Source organism: Nomascus leucogenys, chromosome X, assembly GCF_006542625.1.
Source record: "Nomascus leucogenys isolate Asia chromosome X, Asia_NLE_v1, whole genome shotgun sequence".
NCBI classification, from domain to species: Eukaryota; Metazoa; Chordata; class Mammalia; order Primates; family Hylobatidae; genus Nomascus; species Nomascus leucogenys.
Genome location: NC_044406.1, coordinates 62,702,163 through 62,723,728, shown reverse-complemented (window position 1 = coordinate 62,723,728; position 21,566 = coordinate 62,702,163). Strand labels below are relative to the sequence as shown.

Genomic DNA, 21,566 nt, shown 5'->3' with positions numbered 1-21,566 from the left:
ATAACCCCTTTTTCATTTTTTATTGCATCTATTTGATTCTTCTCTCTTTTCTTCTTTATTAGTCTTGCTAGCGGTCTATCAATTTTGTTGATCTTTTCAAAAAACCAGCTCCTGGATTCATTAACTTTTTGAAGGGTTTTTTGTGTCCCTATTTCCTTCAGTTCTGCTCTGATTTTAGTTATTTCTTGCCTTCTGCTAGCTTTTGAATGTGTTTGCTCTTGCTTTTCTCATTCTTTTTATTGTGATGTTAGGGTGTCAATTTTGGACTTTCCTGCTTTCTCTTGTGGGCATTTAGTGCTATAAATTTCCCTCTACACACTGCTTTGAATGTGTCCCAGAGATTCTGGTATGTTGTGTCTTTGTTCTCATTGGTTTCAAACAACATCTTTATTTCTGCCTTCATTTCATTATGTACCCAGTAGTCATTCAGGAGCAGGTTGTTCAGTTTCCATGTAGTTGAGCGGTTTTGAATGAGTTTCTTAATCCTGAGTTGTAGTTTGATTGCACTGTGGTCTGAGAGACAGTTTGTTATAACTTCTGTTCTTTTACATTTGCTGAGGAGAGCTTTACTTCCAACTATGTGGTCAATTTTGGAATAGGTGTGGTGTGGTGCTGAAAAAAATGTATATTCTGTTGATTTGGTGTGGAGAGTTCTGTAGATGTCTATTAGGTCCACTTTGTGCAGAGCCGAGTTCAATTCCTGGATATCCTTGTTAACTTTCTGTCTGGTTGATCTGTCTAATGTTGACAGTGGGGTGTTAAAATCTCCCATTATTATTGTGTGGGAGTTTAAGTCCCTTTGTAGGTCACTCAGGACTTGCTTTATGAATCTGGGTGCTCCTGTGTTGGGTGCATATATATTTAGGATAGTTAGCTCTTCTTGTTGAATTGATCCCTTTACCATTATGTAATGGCCTTCTTTGTCTCTTTTGATCTTTGTTGGTTTAAGGTCTATTTTATCAGAGACTAGGATTGCAACCCCTGCCTTTTTTTGTTTTCCATTTGCTTGATAGATCTTCCTCCATCCCTTTATTTTGAGTCTATATGTCTCTCTGCATGTGAGATGGGTTTCCTGAATACAGCACACTGATGGGTCTTGACTCTTTATCCAGTTTGCCAGTCTGTGTCTTTTAATTGGAGCATTTAGCCCATTTACATTTAAAGTTAATATTGTTAAGTGTGAATTTGATCCTGTCATTATGATGTTAGTTGGTTATTTTGCTCGTTAGTTGGTGCAGTTTCTTCCTAGCCTCGATGGTCTTTACAATTTGGCATGTTTTTGCAGTGGCTGGTACCGGTTGTTCCTTTCCATGTTTAGTGCTTCCTTCAGGAGCTCTTTAAGGGCAGGCCTGGTGGTGACATAATCACTCAGCATTTGCTTGTCTGTAAAGGATTTTATTTCTCCTTCACTTATGAAGCTTAGTTTGGCTGGATATGAAATTCTGGGTTGAAAATTATTTTCTTTAAGAATGTTGAATATCGGCCCCCACTCTCTTCTGGCTTGTAGAGTTTCTGCTGAGAGATCAGCTGTTATTCTGATGGGCTTCCCTTTGTGGGTAACCCGACCTTTCTCTCTGACCATCCTTAACATTTTTTCCTTCATTTCAACTTTGGTGAATCTGACAATTATGTGTCTTGGAGTTGCTCTTCTCGAGGAGTATCTTTGTGGCATTCTCTGTATTTCCTGAATCTGAGTGTTGGCCTGCCTTGCTAGATTGGGGAAGTTCTCCTGGATAATATCTTGCAGAGTGTTTTCCAACTTGCTTCCATTCTCCCCATGATTTTCAGGTACACCAATCAGACATAGATTTGGTCTTTTCACATAGTCCCAAATTTCTTGGAGGCTTTGTTCATTTCTTTTTATTCTTTTTTCTCTAAACTTCCCTTCTCGCTTCATTTCATTCATTTCATCTTCCATCACTGATACCCTTTCTTCCAGTTGATCACATCGGCTCCCGAGGCTTCTGCAATCTTCGCGTAGTTCTCGAAACTTGGCTTTCAGCTCCATCAGCTCCTTTAAGCCCTTCTCTCCATTGCTTATTCTAGTTATCCATTCTTCTAATTTTTTTTTCAAAGTTTTTAACTTCTTTGCTATTGTTTTGAATTTCCTCCCGTAGCTCGGAGTAGTTTGATCGTCTGAAGCCTTCTTCTCTCAACTCGCCAAAGTCATTCTCCATCCAGCTTTGTTCCGTTGCTGGTGAGGAACTGCATTCCTTTGGAGGAGGAGAGGTGCTCTGCTTTTTAGAGTTTCCTGTTTTTCTGCTCTGTTTTTTCCCCATCTTTGTGGTTTTATCTACTTTTGGTCTTTGATGATGGTGGTGTACAGATGGGTTTTTGGTGTGGATGTCCTTTCTGTTTGTTAGTTTTCCTTCTACCAGACAGGACCCTCAGCTGCAGGTCTGTTGGAGTTTGCTAGAGGTCCACTCCAGACCCTGTTTGGCTGAGTGTCAGCAGCAGTGGCTTCAGAACAGTGGATTTTCGTGAGACCACAAATTCAGCTGTCTGATAGCTCCTCTGGAAGTTTTGTCTCAGAGGAGTACCCTGCCGAGTGAGGTGTCAGTCTGTCCCTGCTGGGGGGTGCCTCCCAGTTATGGTGCTCAGGGGTCAGGGACCCACTTTAGGAGGCAGTCTGTCCGTTCTCAGATATCCAGCTGCGTGCTGGGAGAGCCACTACTCTCTTCAAAGCTGTCAGACAGGGACATTTAAGTCTGCAGAGGTTCCTGCTGACTTTTTGTTTGTCTGTGCCCTGCCCCCAGAGGTGGAGCCTACAGAGGCAGGCAGGCCTCCTTGAGCTGTGGTGGGCTTCACCCAGTTCGAGCTTCCTGGCTGCTTTGTTTACCTAAGCAAGCCTGGGCAATGGCGGGCACCCCTCCCCCAGCCTCGCTGCCGCCTTGCAGTTTGATCTCAGACTGCTGTGCCAGCAATCAGTGAGATTCCGTGGGCATAGGACCCTCTGAGCCAGGTGCGGGACACAATCTCCTGGTGTGCCATTTTCCAAGCCTGTTGGAAAAGTGCAGTATTAGGGTGGGACTGACCCGATTTTCCAGGTGCCGTCTGTTACCCCTTTCTTTGACTAGGAAAGGGAACTCCCTGACCCCTTGCACTTCCTGAGTGAGGCAATGCCTCGCCCTGCTTCGGCTCGCGCACAGTGCACTGCACTGACTGTCCTGCACCCACTGTTTGGCACTCCCTAGTGAGATGAACCCGGTACCGCAAACGGAAATGCAGAAATCACCCGTCTTCTGTGCCACTCACGCTGGGAGCTGTAGATCGGAGCTGTTCCTATTCGGCCATCTTGGCTCCACTCAGGGATCATTTCTATAGTTCGTTACTAGAGAAGTTTCTCTGAACGTGTATAGCACTGAAAACCACAAAGAGGAGGTGCTGCATTATCTCCTAAGTGTAAAGCCGGCTCTTGATGTTGCTTTGCTGCAACCGCCATTTGCCATTGATGATCGTTATTTTCTTCCTTTGGGAGACTGGGAAGGAAAGGATGCAATCTGAGTGGTTTTCATTTAAAAAATAAATAAATAAAAAGGATGCCAGTTTTACAGAAAACCGTCCTTGATAAGGGAGTAAAGATGATTAATTTTATTAAATCTTGGGCCCTTGAACACATATCATTTTAATATTATGTGCGATGTAAAGGGAAACACTCATATAGCACTTTTGTTGCATATCGAAGTGTGATGGTTATCTGGAGGAGAGGGTCTTAAGTGATTGTTTAATTTGTGAGCCGAATTAACTACCTTGTGTGTGCGTGTTTGATGGAGTCTTGCTCTGTCACCCAGGCTGGAATGCAATGGCACAATCTCGGTGCACTGCGAACTCCACCTCCTGGGTTCAAGTGATTCTCCTGCCTCAGCCTCCCGAGTAGCTGGGACTACAGGTGTGCATCACCATGCCTGGCTAATTTTTGTATTTTTAGTAGAGATGGGATTTTGCCATGTTGGCCAGGCTGGTCTCAAACTCCTGACCTCCGGTGATCTGCCCACTTCAGCCTCCCAAAATGCTGGGATTACGGGCGTGAGCCAGTGTGCCCTGCCTGTATTAACTATTTTTAATTTCAATAATGACTGACACATAAACTTGGCTATTTAGCAGATGTTTTCATAAAAATGAATGAAGTGGGCCAGGCGCAGTGGCCCATGCCTGTAATCCCAGCACCTTGGGAGGCCGAGGCGGGCGGATCGCCTGAGGTCAGGGGTTCAAGACCAGCCTGGCCAAAATGGTAAAACCCCATCTCTACTGAAAATATAAAAATGAGCCAGGCGTGGTGTCAGGTGCCTGTAATTTCAGCTCCTTGGGAGACTGAGGCAGGAGAATCGCTTGAATCCGGGAGACAGAGGTTGCAATGAGCAGAGATGATGCCACTGCACTTCAGCCTGGATGACAGTGAGATTCCCTCTCAAAAGTAAAAGATAAAATAAAATGAACCAAGTGAATAGGACTCTATTGTGTATATGTACCATTTAGCATTCTTCATCCATTCATCTGTTGATGGACACTTAGGTTAGCATGTGACTTCTGGGAAAACAATTGACACTATTTTTTGCCAGTGAAAAAGTTTGAGCTTTTAGGTAAAAACTGAAATTTTAGAAAATGTGTACTTCTACCATGAGCTTGGTAGCTTCTAAATACTTAGTCTTACTTTTTTTTTTTTTTTTTTTTTTTGAGACAGAGTCTCATTCTGCCACACAGGTTGGAGTGCAGTGGCACAGTCTCGGCTCACTGCAGCCTCTGCCTCCCGGGTTCAAGCGATTCTCATGCCTCAGCCTCCCAATTAGCTGGGATTACAGGGCACACCACCACGGCTGACTTTTTTGTTTTGTTTTGTTTTGGCATTTCTAGTAGAGATGGGGGTTTCCCCATGTTGGCCAGGCTGGTCTCGAACTCCTGGCCTCAAGTTATCCACCTGCCTTGGCCTCCCAAAATGCTGGGACTACAGGCATGAGCCACTGCCTAAATACTTAGTCTTTTCTGATGAAATTGGTGGTGATATTAAACAAATGTGATTTTATTTTATTTTATTTGTTTTGAGACTGAGTCTCTCTCTTTTGCCCAGGCTGGAGGGCAGTAGTGCCATCTTGGCTCACTGCAACCTCCACCTCCTGGGTTCAAGCGATTCTCCTGCCTCAGCCTCCCGAGTAGCTAGCTGGGACTACAGACGGTAGCCACCATGCTCAGTTAATTTTTGTATTTTTAGTACAGACGGTGTTTCACCATGTTGACCAGGCTGGTCTTGAACTCCTGACCTCAGGTGATCCACCCGCCTCGGCCTCCCAAAGCACTGGGATTACAGGTGTGAGCTACCATGCCTGGCCAACAAATGTGTTTCTAAAAACTTTTTAAAATTTTGAAATAAGCATAGATTTCAGGAAGCTACGAAAATAGTAAAGAGAGATCTGTGTACCCTTCACCCAGTTTTTCGCCAGTGGCAAAATCTTGCATACATATAGTGCAATATAAAACCAGGAAATAGACATTGATACAATCCACAGACCTTATTTAGATTTCACCAGTTTTACATGAACGCACTTACGTGTGTTTGCGTATGTTTATATAGTTCTATACAATTTCAGCACATGCGTAGGTGTAGACTCATGTTCACTACCACCACCACCACAATCAAGATACAGAACAGTTTCATTACCACACGGATTCTTTACATAACCCTTTTATAGGGATACCCCTTTCCCATCATCCAAAACCTCAGGCTAGCAAAACCTAGTCTCCATCTCTATAATTTTGTCATTTTAAGAATATTATATAAATGTTATAATACACTATGTAACCATTTCGTATTGGTTGTTTTCACTCAGCATTTTTTTTGCGATCCGTCCTTGTCTTTTTATGTGTTAATAGTTTGTTCTTTTTGTTTGTTTGTTTGTTTTTGAGACAGAGTCTCACTCTGTTGCCCAGGCTGGAGTGCAATGGCGCAATCTCGGCTCACTGCAACTATTGCCTCCTGAGTTCAAGCAATTCTCCTGCCTCAGCCTCCCAGGTAGCCTGAGATTACAGGCATGTGCCACCTTGCCTGGCTAATTTTTTTGTATTTTTTAGTATAGATGGGGTTTCACCAAGTTGGCCAGGCTGGTCTCAAACTCCTGGCCTCAAGTGATCCGCCCACCTCTGCCTACCAAAGTGCTGGGATTACAGGCATGAGTCAACGCACCCAGCCCTGTTCTCTTTTTATTGCTATGTAGAATTCTATGCTATGGATGTACCAATTTGTTTAGCCATTCACCATTGAAAGAATTTGGGTTGTTTCCAATTTTTGGCTATTGTAAATAAGTTAGCATGAACATTTCCATACAGGTTTTTGTGTGGACATAAAGGGTATATTTAGTTTTTTTTTTTTTTTTAGAAACTGCCAACTGTTTTCTAGAGTGGCCATGCCATTTTACATTCTGTGTTTTGTTTTGTTTTGTTTTGTTTTGTTTTGTTTTGAGACAGAGTCTCACTCTGTCACCTAGGCTGGAGTGCAGTGGCATGATCTCAGCTCACTGCAACCTCCGCCTCCCAGGCTCAAGTGATTCTCCTGCCTCAGCCTCCCGAGTGGTGCGTGCCACCATGCCTGGCTAATTTTTGTATTTTTAGTAGAAATGGGGCTTTGCCATCTTGGCCAGGCTCGTCTCGAACTGCTGACCTCAGGTGATCTGCCCACCTCGGCCTCCCAAAGTGCTGGGATTACAGATGTGAGCCACTGCACCCGGCCACCATTTAGATTCTTACAGTAATGTATGACAGATCCCATTTCTTTGCATCCTTGACAGCATTTGGTATTGTGACCAATTTTTTTTTATTGTAGCTATCCTAATAGATATATAGTGATATCTCATTGTGGTTTTAATTTGCATTTCTCTAATGGCTAATGATGTTGAACATCTTTTCATTTACTTATTTGCCATCTGTGTCTCCCTTTAGGCAAAATATCTGTCACTTTTCTTGTCTATTTTCTATTTGGATTGTTTGATAGTTTACTGTTGAATTTACAGGATTATTTGTATATTCTGGGTATGATTCCCTTGTCAGATAAATATTCGCGAATATTGTCTCGTTGTAGCTTGTCTTTTTGTCCTTTTTAATAGGGTCACAGAATACAGTTTTGATGAAGTCCAATTGATTGATTTCTTCTTCTTTTATGGATCATGCTTTTGGTGTCATGTCTCAGAATGTTTCACCTAGCCCTGGGTTTCTTAAATTTCCATTTGAATTTTAAGATCAGCATGTTAATTTCTGCAAAAAAGGCCAACTGGAATTTTAATGGAATTGGATTAAATTTATAGATCAACTTGGGGAGTATTGCCATTTTAATATATTGTCTTTTTTTTTTTTTTTGAGACAGAGTCTCACTGTATTGCCCAGGCAATATTGTGCCATCTCGGCTCACTGCAGCCTCTGCTTCCCGGGTTCAAGCGATTCTCTTGCCTCAGCCTCCCGAGTAGCTGAGATTACAGGCACGCATCACCATGCCTAGCTACTTTTTGTATTTTTAGTAGAGACGGGGTTTTGCCATGTTGGCCAGGCTGGTCTCGAACTCCTGGCCTCAGGTGATCAGACTACGTTGGCCTCCCAAAGTGCTGGGATTACAGGGGTGAGCCACTGGACCCGGCCCTGATGGTAGTTTTGACTGCCCCAAATGTACACATTTTTGAATACTGACTTACAGTTTATGAAATGCTTTCACATCTGTGATCCCATTTGATCCTCATAAAATCAATCCTATATTGTAGACATTACTGTCCCTATTTTATAGTTAACAAAATAGAGCCTCAAAGAGACTGTGACTTACCTAAGTTCACTGAGCCAAGAAGTGGAAAAGCTGAGAATGCAAAGCTCATATTCTTTTCACTACATCAGTATAGGCAGGACATCACTCCAGACCTAATGAATCACAGTCTCCAAGTGGTGAGAGCTGGGCATGTGATTTTCAGAAAGCTCCACTGGTGAGTCTGATGCTCACAAAAGGTTACTACAGCACTGTATTGTGCTGCCTCTTCTTTAAGACTTCTTTTACTTTAAATCTTTATCTTTTGGGCTTGAAATACTTGTTTCTAGCCATAAGAAGATGAATAAATTTTCAAAACTAGCCTGAATTATTAGAGCTTTGATTTCTCTAAGATAAAATCTGAGTAATGATAGACACTTTACGGGTTGTTTGAACATTAAAGTCTCATATTGTTTTATATGTTATAAGAACAGACAGCAACATCTATCCTCTGATATGGTGTTGTCACTCAGCATTTCTCTTTTATAGTAAGATTTTCTCCACCTTGAATAATGATTTAATCAGCAAGTATTCATAGAATATAGTGTAGACGGAATATTATTTTCTAATCTCTATATAGAGATTTGGCTTATTGAGGCACTTGTGTTAGCAATTTATTTTCCCCTTTAATAATATCTAGTATTAAAGCCTTATAAGAGAGTATCTACTCAGCAAGATGTCAGGCTTACTATTCAGCAGTTGGAAGAGAAAACTAGAGAGAAGCTGGCATCTTACATTGTTTATATTTTCTTCTCTCTACTCAATTATTTTATTATTCAAAGCACAATAATATTTGACACCATGTAAAGAAGAAAATAGCAAGTGTAGTACTTTATTATTTCCTTGTATGTATCCATGTTTTTCTTAAAAAAATGCTTTGTCAGCCTTTTTTTTTTTTTTTTTTTTTTGTGTGTGTGTGACAGTCTCCCTCTGTCGCCCAGGCTGGAGTGCAATGGCGTGATCTCAGCTCATTGCAACCTCTGCCTCCTGAGTAGCTGGATTGCAGGTGCCCACCACCACACCCAGCTAATTTGTGTGTGGGTTGTTTTTTGTTTCGTTTTGTTTTGTTTGTTTGTTTGTTTTTTAGGAGAGACGGGATTTCACCATGTTGGTCAAGCTGGTCTCAAACTGCTGACCTCAGGTGATCCACCCACCTCGGCCTCCCTAAGTGCTGGGATTATAGGCGTGAGCCACCTCGCCTGGCCAACTAAGTTCTTAAATGGCTGAAACAAGCCTCTTCTACAAGTGCTAAAGTATGTGTGATTGATGTTTTCATTCATTTGGGGGTGTTCAGTCATAGAATGGTAGAACTGAAAGGAACCCTACAGATAGTCTAGTACAGTCTCCTCACGTTATGGATGAGGAAACAATCTGTGAGAGCTTAAGTCTCAAAGTTACACATGATAAATGGCAGAGCGGCTCTTTTGGCTTCATGATGAGATTGTACTAAGCTGCTTTTCTTTTTTCTTAAAAAAATTTTTTTTAAAGAGATGGGGTTTTGCCCTGTCATCTGTGGCAGGAGTAGAGAGGTATCTTCTTAGCTTACTGCAGCTTCGAACTCCTGGACTTGAGCAATTTTCCCGCCTCAGCCTCTAAAGTAGCTGGGACTATAGGTGTGTGCCACCATGTCTGGCTAATTGATAAGCTGCTTTTTGTAGTGGATATACATAGCAGTTCAGACTATGAGGATATTGTGAGCTTGCTTTAAGACAAAGACTGCTGTTTAATTTAATTCCTCTAATGTAGAGGTGAATACAAGAGCTATTCAAGTTGCAGAAGCATCTAGTAGACCTGGCATTATGTCATAATATAATAACATAAGGCAGTACAACCAGTTTTTGCATTTCCAGAAAAAAGTAAATGACTCCTGCTCATTATCAACTCTGTGTCACCAAAGATTACCACTTATTCTTCTGTATTTTGAGCAAGCTATCTGTTTAGCTCGAACAACTAGTATTGCTAAAAATATTATAAAACAAAATAAGACTTTTAAACATTAGTTAAAATAGGCTAAAATTGACTTAGAGACAAATAACCTTGTCATTTCATTTTAACCAATTATTGACATTCTTTATCTTTTTCAGGCAGTTGCTCAAGGGGATTTTCAAAGAGCATCTATGTGTGTACTGCAATGTAAAGATATGTTGATGAGGCTCCCCCAGATGGTGAGTGAAATCTGCATTCTCCAAGAGTTTGAAAATATGCTATATCAAGTTCCAGGAAGAATCACTACTACTTTATGCAACCTTTTGGAGATTCTATTTAAGATCAGTTCCACATAAGTAGCTGATCTTTGAAATATTTTGCTTCCTTTGTTCTTTACCAGAAAGGGCATTTGAAAAAGCTATATGGAATATTTCTTTTTTTCTGAGATGGAGTCTCACTCTGTCGCCCAGGCTGGAGTGCAGTGATGTGGTCTCAGCTCACTGCAACCTCCGCCTCCCGGATTCAAGTGATTCTTGTGCCTCAGCCTCCTGAGTAGCTGGGATTACAGGCCTGAGCCACCACACCTGGCTACTTTTTGTATTTTTAGTACAGATGGGGTTTCACTATGTTGGCCAGGCTGCTCTGGAACTCCTGGCCTCAAGTGATCTGCCCACCTCAGCCTCCCAAAGTGCTGGGATTACAGGCGTGAGCCACCACACCTGGCCGATATGGAATATTTCTTAAAATTTTCTTTGCTTTGTCTTTTATTGTCAAATCATTTTGATAACATTTGCTCCACATTTCATGCTATACAACAAAAGAAAGAAAAAAAAATGAGTTTGTCTGCTGACAAGGTTGATAGCAGTTAATCATGTTACTGCTATAGTATTTTTCTATACTGGGATTTGGAGATGTGAGAGATTTGATAGGATAAAGCCTGCATCCTGGACTGGATCTCATGAAAATTCCTAAATACATAGTTTTTTGCTTTTTCATTTTATCTTCCCTTTCCAGTCTTTCTCTCCTATTTCAGTGCCTATGCCTACTTCAGCCTTTACTATCACAGAGGGATTAATAATGGAGATATAATTGGATATTAGGGAGAATGTTCCCAGTATTGCATACATCGTACCTATTTGTGAGATTGGTCTTATTTTTTCCCCAAATTGGGTGTCATAATGTAGAACTTAATTCAGTAAACATTTATATGTTGCCTGTTATGTGTCACATCAGACATTCTTCTAGGCTTTAAAAACTTTTAAAACAATTTCATATTTATAGAAAAGTTATAAGAATAGTACAAAGAACTCCTGTATACCCTTTGCTTGGAAACGTCATTCAAGTTTTCCAATAATGTTCTATATAGAAAATGGTTTCAATCTAGAATTATACATAGTCTCCAGTCTCCTTCAATCTGGAAATCTGGAACACCTCCTCATTCTTGCCTTGTTATTCATGATCTTAGCAGTTTTGAAGATTACAGATCAGTCATTTTGTAGCATGTGATTTAATGTGGGTTTAGCCAAAGTTTCCTCATGATTAGAACAGGTTGTGAATTTGAGGCCAGAAAATCACAGAAGAGAGTCTATGTTCTACTCATGGCTTCCTATTCGGTGGTATACAGGATTGATTTATACTATTATTGATCTCTTGATTAAGATCGTGTCTTGCAGGTTTTTTCACTGTAAACCTGTATCTTTTTGTGAGTGATACACTGAAACTATGGCAAATCTAATTTCTCATTCTACTTTCACCATCTTTATTCTTTTTTCCTCCATTTTTCTAGCTTTATTGGGGGTATAATTGACAAAATTTGTATATATTTATGGTATATAACATAATATTTTGATGTACATTGTGAAAAGATCACCACAATCAAGCCAATTTATATATTCATCAACTCACACAGGTTTTTTTGTGGAGAAATATGTAAGATCTACTTTCTTAGCAATTTTCAAGTATACAATACATTATTATAATATTAACTGTAGTCATTGTGCTATACAGTACAGCCCCAGAACTTATTCATATGGCCTAAATGAAACTTTGTACCCCCTCCCCCTTTATTTGAAGAGATAGAGTATTGCTCTGTCACCAGGCTGGAGTGCAGTGGCATGATCCTGGCTCACTGCAGCCTCAGCCTCCTCGGCTAAAGTGATCCTCCCACCTCAGCCTCCTGAGTAGCTGGGATTACAGGTGCATGCCACCAAGGCTGGCTAGTTGTCTTATTTTTTTGTAGAGATGGGGGTCTCACTATGTTGTGCAGGCTGATCTTGAACTCCTGGGCTCAGGCAGTCCTCTTGCCCCAGCCTCCCAAAGTACTGGGATTATAGATGGGAGCCACTGTGCTTGGACACTTTGTACCCTTTGACCAATATCTCCTCATCCATTCCCCAAACCCCTGGCAACCACCTTTCTACTCTCTAGTTCTATGAACTCAGCTTTTTCAGAATCCACATATAAGTGAGATCATGCAGTATTAGTCTTTCTGTGGCTGGCTTATTTCAGTTAGCTTAATGTCCTCCAGGTTCATCTGTGTTATCACAAATGGCAGGATTTCCTTCTTTTTTATGGCTGAATAGTCTTCTATTGTATATAAATACCACATTTTCTTTATGCATTCATGCCTTGTTGGACTCTTAGGTTGATTCCATAGCTTGGCTATTGTAAATAATGCTGCAGTGAACAAGGGATTGGAGATACCTCTTAAAGATACTTATTTTATTTCCTTTGGGTATATATCCAGAAGTGAGATTGCTGGATCATATGGTAGTTACATTTTTAATTTTTTGAGCAACCTCTATACTGTTTTCCATAATGGGTATACTAATTTGCATTCCCACCAGCAGTGTACAAAGGTTTCCTTTTCTCCATGCCCTTGCCAACACTTATCTTTTGTCTTTTTGATAATAGACATTCTAACAGATGTGAGGTGATACCTCATTGTGATTTTAATTTGCATTTCCCTGATGGTTAGTGATGTTGAGCATTTTTTCATATACCTGTTGCTGATTTGTATGTCTTCCTTAGATAAATGTCTATTCAGGTCTTTTGCCCATTTTTTTCATTGAGTTATTTGTTTATTTGCTATTGCAGTGTTTGAGTTCCTTGTATATTTTGGAGATTAACTCTTTATCAGATGTGTGATTTGCAGATATTTTCTCCTATTCTGTAGGTTATCTCTTCACTCTGTTGATTGTTTCCTTTGCTGTGCAGAAGCATTTTAGTTTGATGCAATCCCATTTGCCTATTTTTGCTTTTGTCACCTGTGGAGGTCATATCCAAAAAAATCATTGACCAGGGGTCTATCTCTCTCTTTCCCTCTAATAATTGCTTTATATATCTGAGTGCTCCAGTGTTGGGTGCATGTGTATGTAAAATTGTTATATCATCTTGCTGAATTTTCCCCTTTATCCTTATATAGTGACCTTTTTTTCTCTCTCCTTAAAGTTTTTGTCTTGAAATCCATTTTGTCTGATATAAGTATAGGTACTCCTGCTCTTTCGTGGTTTCCGTTGTCATGGAATATCTTTTTCCATCCCTTTATTTTCAATCTATGTGTATCTTCGTAGGGGAAGTGTGTTTCTTGTAGGCAAGAGATCATTGGGTCTTGTTTTTTTTAAATCCATTCAGCCACTCTGTGTCCTTTGATTGAAGAGTTTAGTCTATTTACATTCAGTGTTATTACTGATAAGTAAGGACTTACTCCTGCCACTTTGTTATTTGTTTTCTGATTGTTTTTGGTTTTCTATTTTTTGTTCTATTCTATTTCTTTCTTTCCTGTCTTCCTTTTAGTGAAGGCGATTTTCACTGGTGGTGTGATTTAATTTCTTCTTTTTTATTTTTTGTGTATCCATTGTTTTTCAGTTTCAGGTTACCGTGAGGCTTGCAAATGCTATCTTATGATCCATTATTTTAAATTGATGACAGCGTAACACTGATTGTATTAACCAAGAGCCAAACACACACATACACACACACAAACTATAAAAACTCTACACTTTAACTTTGTTCCCCTGATTTTTAACTTTTTTTGTTTGTCTTTATGTCTTATGGTACTGTCCATGTTTTGAAAAGTTGTTGTAGTTATTATTTCTGTTTGGTTCATCATTTATTCTTTCTAGTTAAGTCAAGAGAAGTTTATACCCCACAATTTCAGTGTGATACCATTCCCCACAATTTCAGTGTGATACCATTCTGTCTTTTTCTGTGTGCTTACTATTTTTTTTTTTTTTTTTTTGAGACGGAATGTTGCTCTGTCACCCAGGCTGGAGTGCAGTGGCATGATCTTGGCTCACTGCAACATCCGCCTCCTGGGTTCAAGTAATTCACCTGCCTCAGCCTCCCAGGTAGCTGGGACTACAGGCGCATGCCACCACACCCGGATAATTTTTGTATTTTTAGTAGAGACGGGGTTTCACCATATTGGTCAGGCTAGTCTCGAACTCCTGACCTCAGGCGATCCACCCGCCTTGGCCTCCCAAAGTGCTGGGATTACAGGCATGAGCCACTGCGTCCAGCCGTCCAGCCGTGTGCTTCCTATTACCCGTGAGTTTTGTACCTTCAGGTGATTTCTTCTTGCTCATTAACATCCTTTTCTTTCAGATTGAACAACTCCCTTTGGCATTTCTTGTAGGACAGGTCTGGTGTTGATGAAATCCCTCAGCTTTTGTTTGTCTGGGAAAGTCTTTATTTCTCCCTCATGTTTGAAGGATATTTTCTGCTGGATATACTACCCTAGGGTAAACATTTTTTTTTCTCCTCCAGCATTTTAAATATGTCATGCCTCTCTTTCCTGGCCTGTGAAGTTTCTGCTGCTAAGTTGGCTGCCAGATGTATTGAAGTTCCATTGTATGTGATTTTTTTTCTTTTCTTTTACTGTTTTTGGGATTCTTTCTTTATCCTTGACCTTTGGGAGTTTGATTATTAAATGCCTTGAGGTGTTCTTCTTTGGGTTAAATCTGCTTGGTGTTCTATAACCTTCTTATACTTGAATGTTGATATCTTTCTCCAGGTTTGGGATATTCTTTGATATTATCTCTTTGAATAAACTTCTTACCCATAGCTCTTTCCCTACCTCCTCTTTAAGGCTAATGGATCTTAGATTTACCCTTTTGAGGCTTTTTTCTAGATCATGTAGGTATGCTTCATACCTTTTAATTCTTTTTTCTTTTGTCTCCTCTGATTGTGTATTTTCAAGTAGCCTGTCTTGAAGCTCACTAGTTTTCTTCTGCTTGATCAATTCTGCTGCTAAGAGACTGATGCATTCTTAAGCATGTCAATTGCATTTTCAACTCCAGCATTTCTGCTTGATTCTTTTAAATTATTTCAGTCTCTTTGTTAAGTTTATCTGATAGAATTCTGAATTCCTTCTTTGTGTTATTTCAGATTTCTTTCAGTTTCCTCAAAATAGCTATTTTGAATTTTCTGTCTGAAAAGTCACATATCTCTGTTTCTCCAGAACTGGTCCCTGGTGCCTTATTTAATTCATTTGGTGAAGTCATGTTTTCCTGGATGGTGTTGATGCTTGTAGATATTCATCAGTGTCTGGGCATTGAAGAGTTAGGTATTTATTGTAGTCTTCTCAATCTAGGCTTGCTCATGCCCGTCCTTCTTGGGAAGGCCTTCCAGTTATTCAAAGAGACTTGGACCCCAAGCCTAATAATGCTGTGTTTCTTGTAGACCCATAAAGGGTACTGCCTTGATGACCTTGGATAACATCTGGAAGAATTCTCTGGATTACCAGGCAGAAACTCTTGTTCTTTACCCTTACTTTCTCTGAAACACATGGAGTCACTGTCTCTGTGTTGAACTGGGGGTGTGGTGATGCAAGCACCCCAGGGGTGTGGTGATGCAAGCACTGGGCCTGTGCTGTGTCAGACTTGAAGCCAGCACAGCACTGGACCTTGCCCAAGGAAGGCCCTTCCCTTTAGGATTGTGAGTTCCCCCACAACCCAGGTGTGTCCAAAGATGCTCTCTGGGAGCCAGGGATTGGAGTCAGAAACTTGAGCAATTTACCTGATGTTTTATTCTACTGCAGTTAAGCTGGCACTCAAATCACAATACAAAGCCCTTCTCACTCTTCCCTCCCTTTCCACAGGCAGAGGAGCCTCTCCCTGTGGTCGCCACCATCAGTGGTCCATGGGGTGTTCTGCTAGGCCACCACTGATGTTCACATAAAACCCAAGGTCTCTTCCATCAGCTTGTGGTGAATGCTGCCAGGCCTGAGACTCACCCTTCAGGGCAGTGGGCTCTCCTGTGGCCCAGGACGAGAAATGCTGTCCAAGAGGCTACACCCGGATTTGGGGACCCCAAGAGCCAAGCTGGTACCTAGAGTGCAGCACAAAGTCCTCTTTACTTTTCCTCTGCTTTTCTCAAACAAAAGGAGTCTTTCACTGGAGCCACCACAACTGGGAATGTGCTGGGTGTCCCCTGAAGCCAGCACTTCTCAGAACCCAAGGCCCATGGTGTACTCCCTGGGTCATTAATGGTTATTCCAGGATTATACCAAGGGTTCTTTAGTCAGCAGGTGATTAATCCTGACAGGACTGGATCCTTTCCTTCAAGGCAGTGGGTTCCCTTTTGGCCCAGGATGTGTCTAGAAATGTGGTTTGAGAGCTAGGTCCTGGAATGGGGGCCTCATTATTCTGCCCAGTGCCCTGTCCTACTGTGGCTGAGCTGGTATCTAAGATGCTAGACAAAGTCCTCTTTACTCTTCCCTTTCCTCTCCTTAGGCAGAAGGAAGGAGTCACTTTCATTGCTACGAGCTTTACTGTCTGGGGTTGGGGAAGGGATGGTGCAAGCCCTCCCTTTGCTGTGCCAGCTGGTGTCTCCCTAGGTCACGTGGCAAGTTCACTGGCTCTAAGCCCAGCCTAACACTAGGAGTTGCCTAGGAATTGCAGTCCTTGTGCCCTAAACTGCCACTCAAGTTTGTGTAGGACCCCAGAGCACTTCAGCCCACAGTGACGAGGCTTGCCGAGAAACTCAAGTTCCCACTACTGGGATGAGGGTAATTCTCCTGTGGCTAAGGCTGGTCCAAATGCTCCCTCTGTGCACAGGCGCTGGCTGAACCCAGCATGACTTTTTTCTCTACTGTGACTGCGCAGCACTGAGTTCAATGTAAAGTTCCCCAGCTGCTGTGCTCTTTCTCTGCAATGTGCACAGATTCTGTCTCTGCACTGCATAGCTCCTGCCAGGGGAGCGGGGAGGGGTGGCCTTGGAGATTGAAGACTGTTTCTCTTGCCCTCTTCAATGCCTCTTTCCACAATATGTAGTTAAAACCGGGTACTGTGAGTGTTCACCTGGTTTTGGTTCTTGTGATTGTGCTTTTCTGTGTGCAGACAGTTGTTAAAATTTGGTGTTCCAGTGGAGGGTACAAACAATGCAGGCTTTTATTCCATGATCTTGCCCTGCCCTTATTTTAGCTTTTTTTTTTTTTTTTTGACACGGAGTTTCGCTCTTGTTGCCCAGGCTGGAGTGCAATGGCACAGTCTTGGCTCACTGCAACCTTTGCCTCCTGGGTTCAAACGATCCTCCTGCCTCAGCCTCCCAAGTAGCTGGGATTACAGGCATGAGCCACCATGCCTGGCTAATTTTTGTATTTTTAGTAGAGACGGTGGGAGGTTTCATTATGTTGGTCAGGCTGGTCTCGAACTCCTGACCTCAGGGGAGCCACCCACCACGGCCTCCCAAAGTGCTGGAATTACAGGCGTGAGCCACTGCGCCCGGGCAACATCTCTTATACGGTGATTATTTATTTTATTTGAGACTGAGTCTCCCTCTTTTGCACCCAGGCTGGAGTGCAGTGGCGCGATCTCAGCTCGCTGCAACCTCTGCCTCCTGGGTTCAAGCCATTCTCTCACCTCAGTCTCCCAAAGTAGCTGGGATTACAGGCGCCTGCCACTACGCCCAGCTAATTTTTTGTATTTTTAGTAGAGATGTGGTTTCACCATGTTGGCCAGGCTGGTCTTGAACTCCTGACCTCAGGTGATCCGCCCACCTTGGCCTCCCAAAGTGCTGGGATTATAGGTGTGAGCCACCGCGCCCGGCCAAAGTGATTTTACTGGAAAAACATTTCGTCAATTCTTGTATGCTGCTCCAAACTTAAAAAAGATCCTTTAAGAATGTAAAAACTTTTAAAATCTCACCATCCATATTGGCCCACAGGTTGTAATTTGCTGACTCATTTCTTTACTGAGACTATATTTTTCTATTTATTTCATGAGTGTTTATAATTATTTGTTCAAACAGTTTTAAAACATCTGATTTAAAGTCCTTATCAGATAGTTTTAACGTTCATGTCATCTTTCTACCGATTGTCTTTTCTTATGTATGTTGAGATTTTCAAGCATTGTCATATACTGAGTAGTTTTTTATTGAACAATATATATATATATGTTTTTTTGAGACTGAGTCTCCCTCTGTGGCCCAGGCTGGAGTGCGGTGGCACGATCTCAGCTCACTGCAACCTCCATTTCCCAGGTTCAAGCGCTTTTCCTGCCTCAGCCTCCCTAGTAGCTGGGATTACAGGTGTACACCACCATGCCCAGCTAATTTTTGTATTTTTAGTAGAGACAGGATTTCGCCATGTTGGCCAGGCTGGTCTCAGAACTGACCTCAAGTGATCTGCCCGCCTCCGCCTCCCAAAGTGCTGGGATTACAAGCATGAGCCAACACACCCAACCCCTATACATTTTCTATATTACATTTTTGGCTTCTGGGTCTTGTCTAAATTCTGGGGGAAGTGTCGATATTTTTATTATAGCAGGTAATCAATCTGGTAGATTCAGGCAAATTTTAAACTCATTTTTTGTGGGTTATGGTTCCAATGTTGTTTCAATTTTGCAGTGCGCTTCAGGTTTGTCTTGCATATGCAACACTCATTGGTCAGTCCCGGTACTTGGCAGAGGTTTATCTGTTAGCTCAGTTATCAAAGTTTTTGTTATGTAAATTAGGTTGAGATTCCTGGTTATTAAGGTTGTAGGATGAGTCTTGAACTTAATCAACTTTATTTTGTTGCTTTTCTGAGCTCCTCTCTCTCTATGATCTTCTTGGTAGTTTCTGGTTCTCTGAGCTATCCTTTTCAGTCCTCTAACCAATAACTATACGTAATCTGCAGTTGCACTGTGACTGGGGCCAAGCAGTAGGAAGACACAGGCAGAGGAACAAAAGCAGTGGGAGTTTGCCCCATCCTGTGGGAACTACTGCTGCACTGAATGGAGAGTAAGGTTTTCCTCTCTCAAAGTTTTGAGTATTGTGCTTTCACCTGGCTACCACTGCTGTTGCCACCATGGGATTGCCTAGGGCCTGAGCACAAGAGAACGGAAGATGAAATAAAAACCAAAATTGAATATTTGCACTTTCTCTGAGCAACTCAAGCCAGAAGTAGAGAAGCACCCTCAGTCTGTACCACAGCATTCGCTTCTGAGTTTCTGGCTGCATTAAGTTTAGGCCAGGGGATATTAGAGGAAAAGAATGGTAAACTTACCACCAGTTTGGTGTTAACTTGAATTCTGGTGTTCTTCCTTTATTTGCCTTCTGCTATTATCTTTTCAGAGTCCTCAAATAGCTACGTGCATTCTGTCGAGGTTTATAGTTACATTCAGTGGGAGATAAAGGGTGGTGCATACTTACTTTATCTTACCCAAAACTAAAACACTATTTATTTATTTATCTATCTATTTATTTATTTATGTATTATTTTTATTTTTTGAGATGGAATCTCACTATGTCGCCTAGGCGCCTAGGCTGGAGTGCAGTGGCATGATCTCAGCTCACTGTAACCTCCATCTTTCAGATTTATGTGATTCTCTTGCCTCAGCCTCCCGAGTAGCTGGGACTACAGGCATGCGGGCATGCACCACTATGCCTGGCTAATCTTTGTATTTTTTTTTTAGTAGAGACAGGGTTTTATTATGTTGGCCAGGCTGGTCTCGAACTGCTGATTTCAAGTGATCTGCCTTCCTTGCCCTCCCAAAGTGCTGGGATTACAGGAGTGAGCCACTGCGCCCGGTCTAAAACACTATTTTGATGGTTAACTCTTTCTACATTTGGCCATTAAGAGGCCCTTTAAGCCGATTTGTATGTCTTTTTTGGAATGGTAGGGTGGTTTACTAGCCTGGTGATCTATTTGTGTCCTTTCAGTTTCCGGCCTGAACTTGTCTTTTTTTTGAAATATTTATTTTGGTAGAATTGACAAATAAAAATTAGTATGTATTTAAGGTGAACAACTTAATGTTTTCATATACATACAGATTTTGGAATGATCACTATCATAAAGGTAATGAACATATTCATCACCTCACATAGTTACCTTTTTTTTTTTGTGGTGAGAACACTTAAGATGTAGTCTCTTAGAAAAAAATCAGCTATACAATACACAACACAATGTTATTTACTATAGTCACCATGCTGTGCATTAGATCTCCAGAACGTATTTATCTTATATAACTGAAACTTTGTATGCTTTATCTAACATCGTCCTATTTCCCCTTCCCCTGAGCCCCTGGAGCCACCATTTTATTCTCTGCTTTTGTAAATTTGACTCTTTTCATTTTACATAGAAGTGAGATCATGTAGTATTTGCTTTTCTGTGCCTGGCTTATTTCATTTAGCATAATGTCATCCAGATTTATCCATATAGTTTCAAATAAGACAATCTCCTTTTCTTTTAAGGCTGTGGTATGGGTTCAATGTTTGACGCCACCCTCCCCCCACCCCCCAACCAAATCCCATGTTGAAATTTCATCCCTAATGTTGGAGGTGAGGCTTAGTGGGAGGTGTTTGCATCATGAAGGTCATGAAGGCAGATCTCTCATGAATGGCTTGGTGCAGTCCTCATGGTAATGAGTGAGTTCTCTCTATTAGTTCCTGCTAGAGCTGGTTATTTAAAAGAGCCTGTCATCTCCCTCTGCTCTCTCTCTTGCTTCCACTCTCTAGCCATGTGATTTCTGCGCAGGCCAGCTTCTCTTTGCCTTCTACCATGAGTGGAAGCAGCCTGAAGCCCTCATCAGAAGCAGATACTGGCACCACCTTGTATAGCCTGCAAAACCGTTAATCAAATAAACCTCGTTTTAAAATAAATTACCCTGGGAGTGACAGAAAATGTGAAAAAAAATTACTCTTCCTCAGGTATTCCTTTATAGTGACACAAACTGACTAAGGCTGATATGGGTGTGTGTGTGTGTGTATATATATATACATACATATATATACATATATACAATATCCTGTGTGTGTGTGTATCTATGCATACCACATTTTGCATATACATGCATATATATATGCTGTGTGTGTGTATATACATACCACATTTTCTTTATCCATTTATCCATCAACAGGTATTAGGTTGTTTCCATATCTTGGGTATTGTGAATAATACTGCAATGAATATGTGAGTGCAGATATCTCAAAATCCTGATTTTAGTTCCTTTGCATACATACAGTTAGCCCTCTGTGACCCTGGGTTCCACATCCATGTATTTAACCAACTGGGGATTGAAAATACTTGGGAAAAAAGGATGGTTGCATCTGTACCAAACATGTATATACTTTTTTCCTACTACTTTCCTATTCCTACCTAATACAGTTGTTATACTGTATTATTTATATTATTCCCTAAATGATACAGTATAACGACTATTTACACAGCATATTCATTGTATTAGATATTATAAGTAATCTAGAGATGATGTAAAGTATATAGGAGGATATTTGTAGGTTATATGCAAATACTATGCCATTTTACATAAGGGACTTGAGTATCTGTGGATTTTGGTATCCACAGAGGGTCCTGGAACAAATCCCTAGCAGATACTGAAAGATGACTGTACCTAGAAGTGAAATGGCTATATCATATAGTAGTTTTATT

The 21,566-nt window shown here is 41.2% G+C and overlaps 1 protein-coding gene and 1 non-coding gene across 2 annotated transcripts in view; both read left to right on the top strand.

Annotated features, from left to right (window-relative positions):
- TEX11 (testis expressed 11) overlaps positions 1 to 21,566 on the top strand; it is a 404,765-nt gene that overhangs the window by 70,482 nt on the left and 312,717 nt on the right. Inside the window, exon 8 of the mRNA XM_003272686.3 lies at positions 9,856 to 9,936. Within this exon, the coding sequence (XP_003272734.1) occupies positions 9,856 to 9,936 (81 nt within the window). The remainder of the gene's footprint in view (positions 1 to 9,855; positions 9,937 to 21,566) is intronic.
- On the top strand, positions 3,296 to 3,509 carry LOC115833505. The gene has a single exon (XR_004028922.1). It is a non-coding gene; the product is annotated as a small nucleolar RNA U3 (small nucleolar RNA).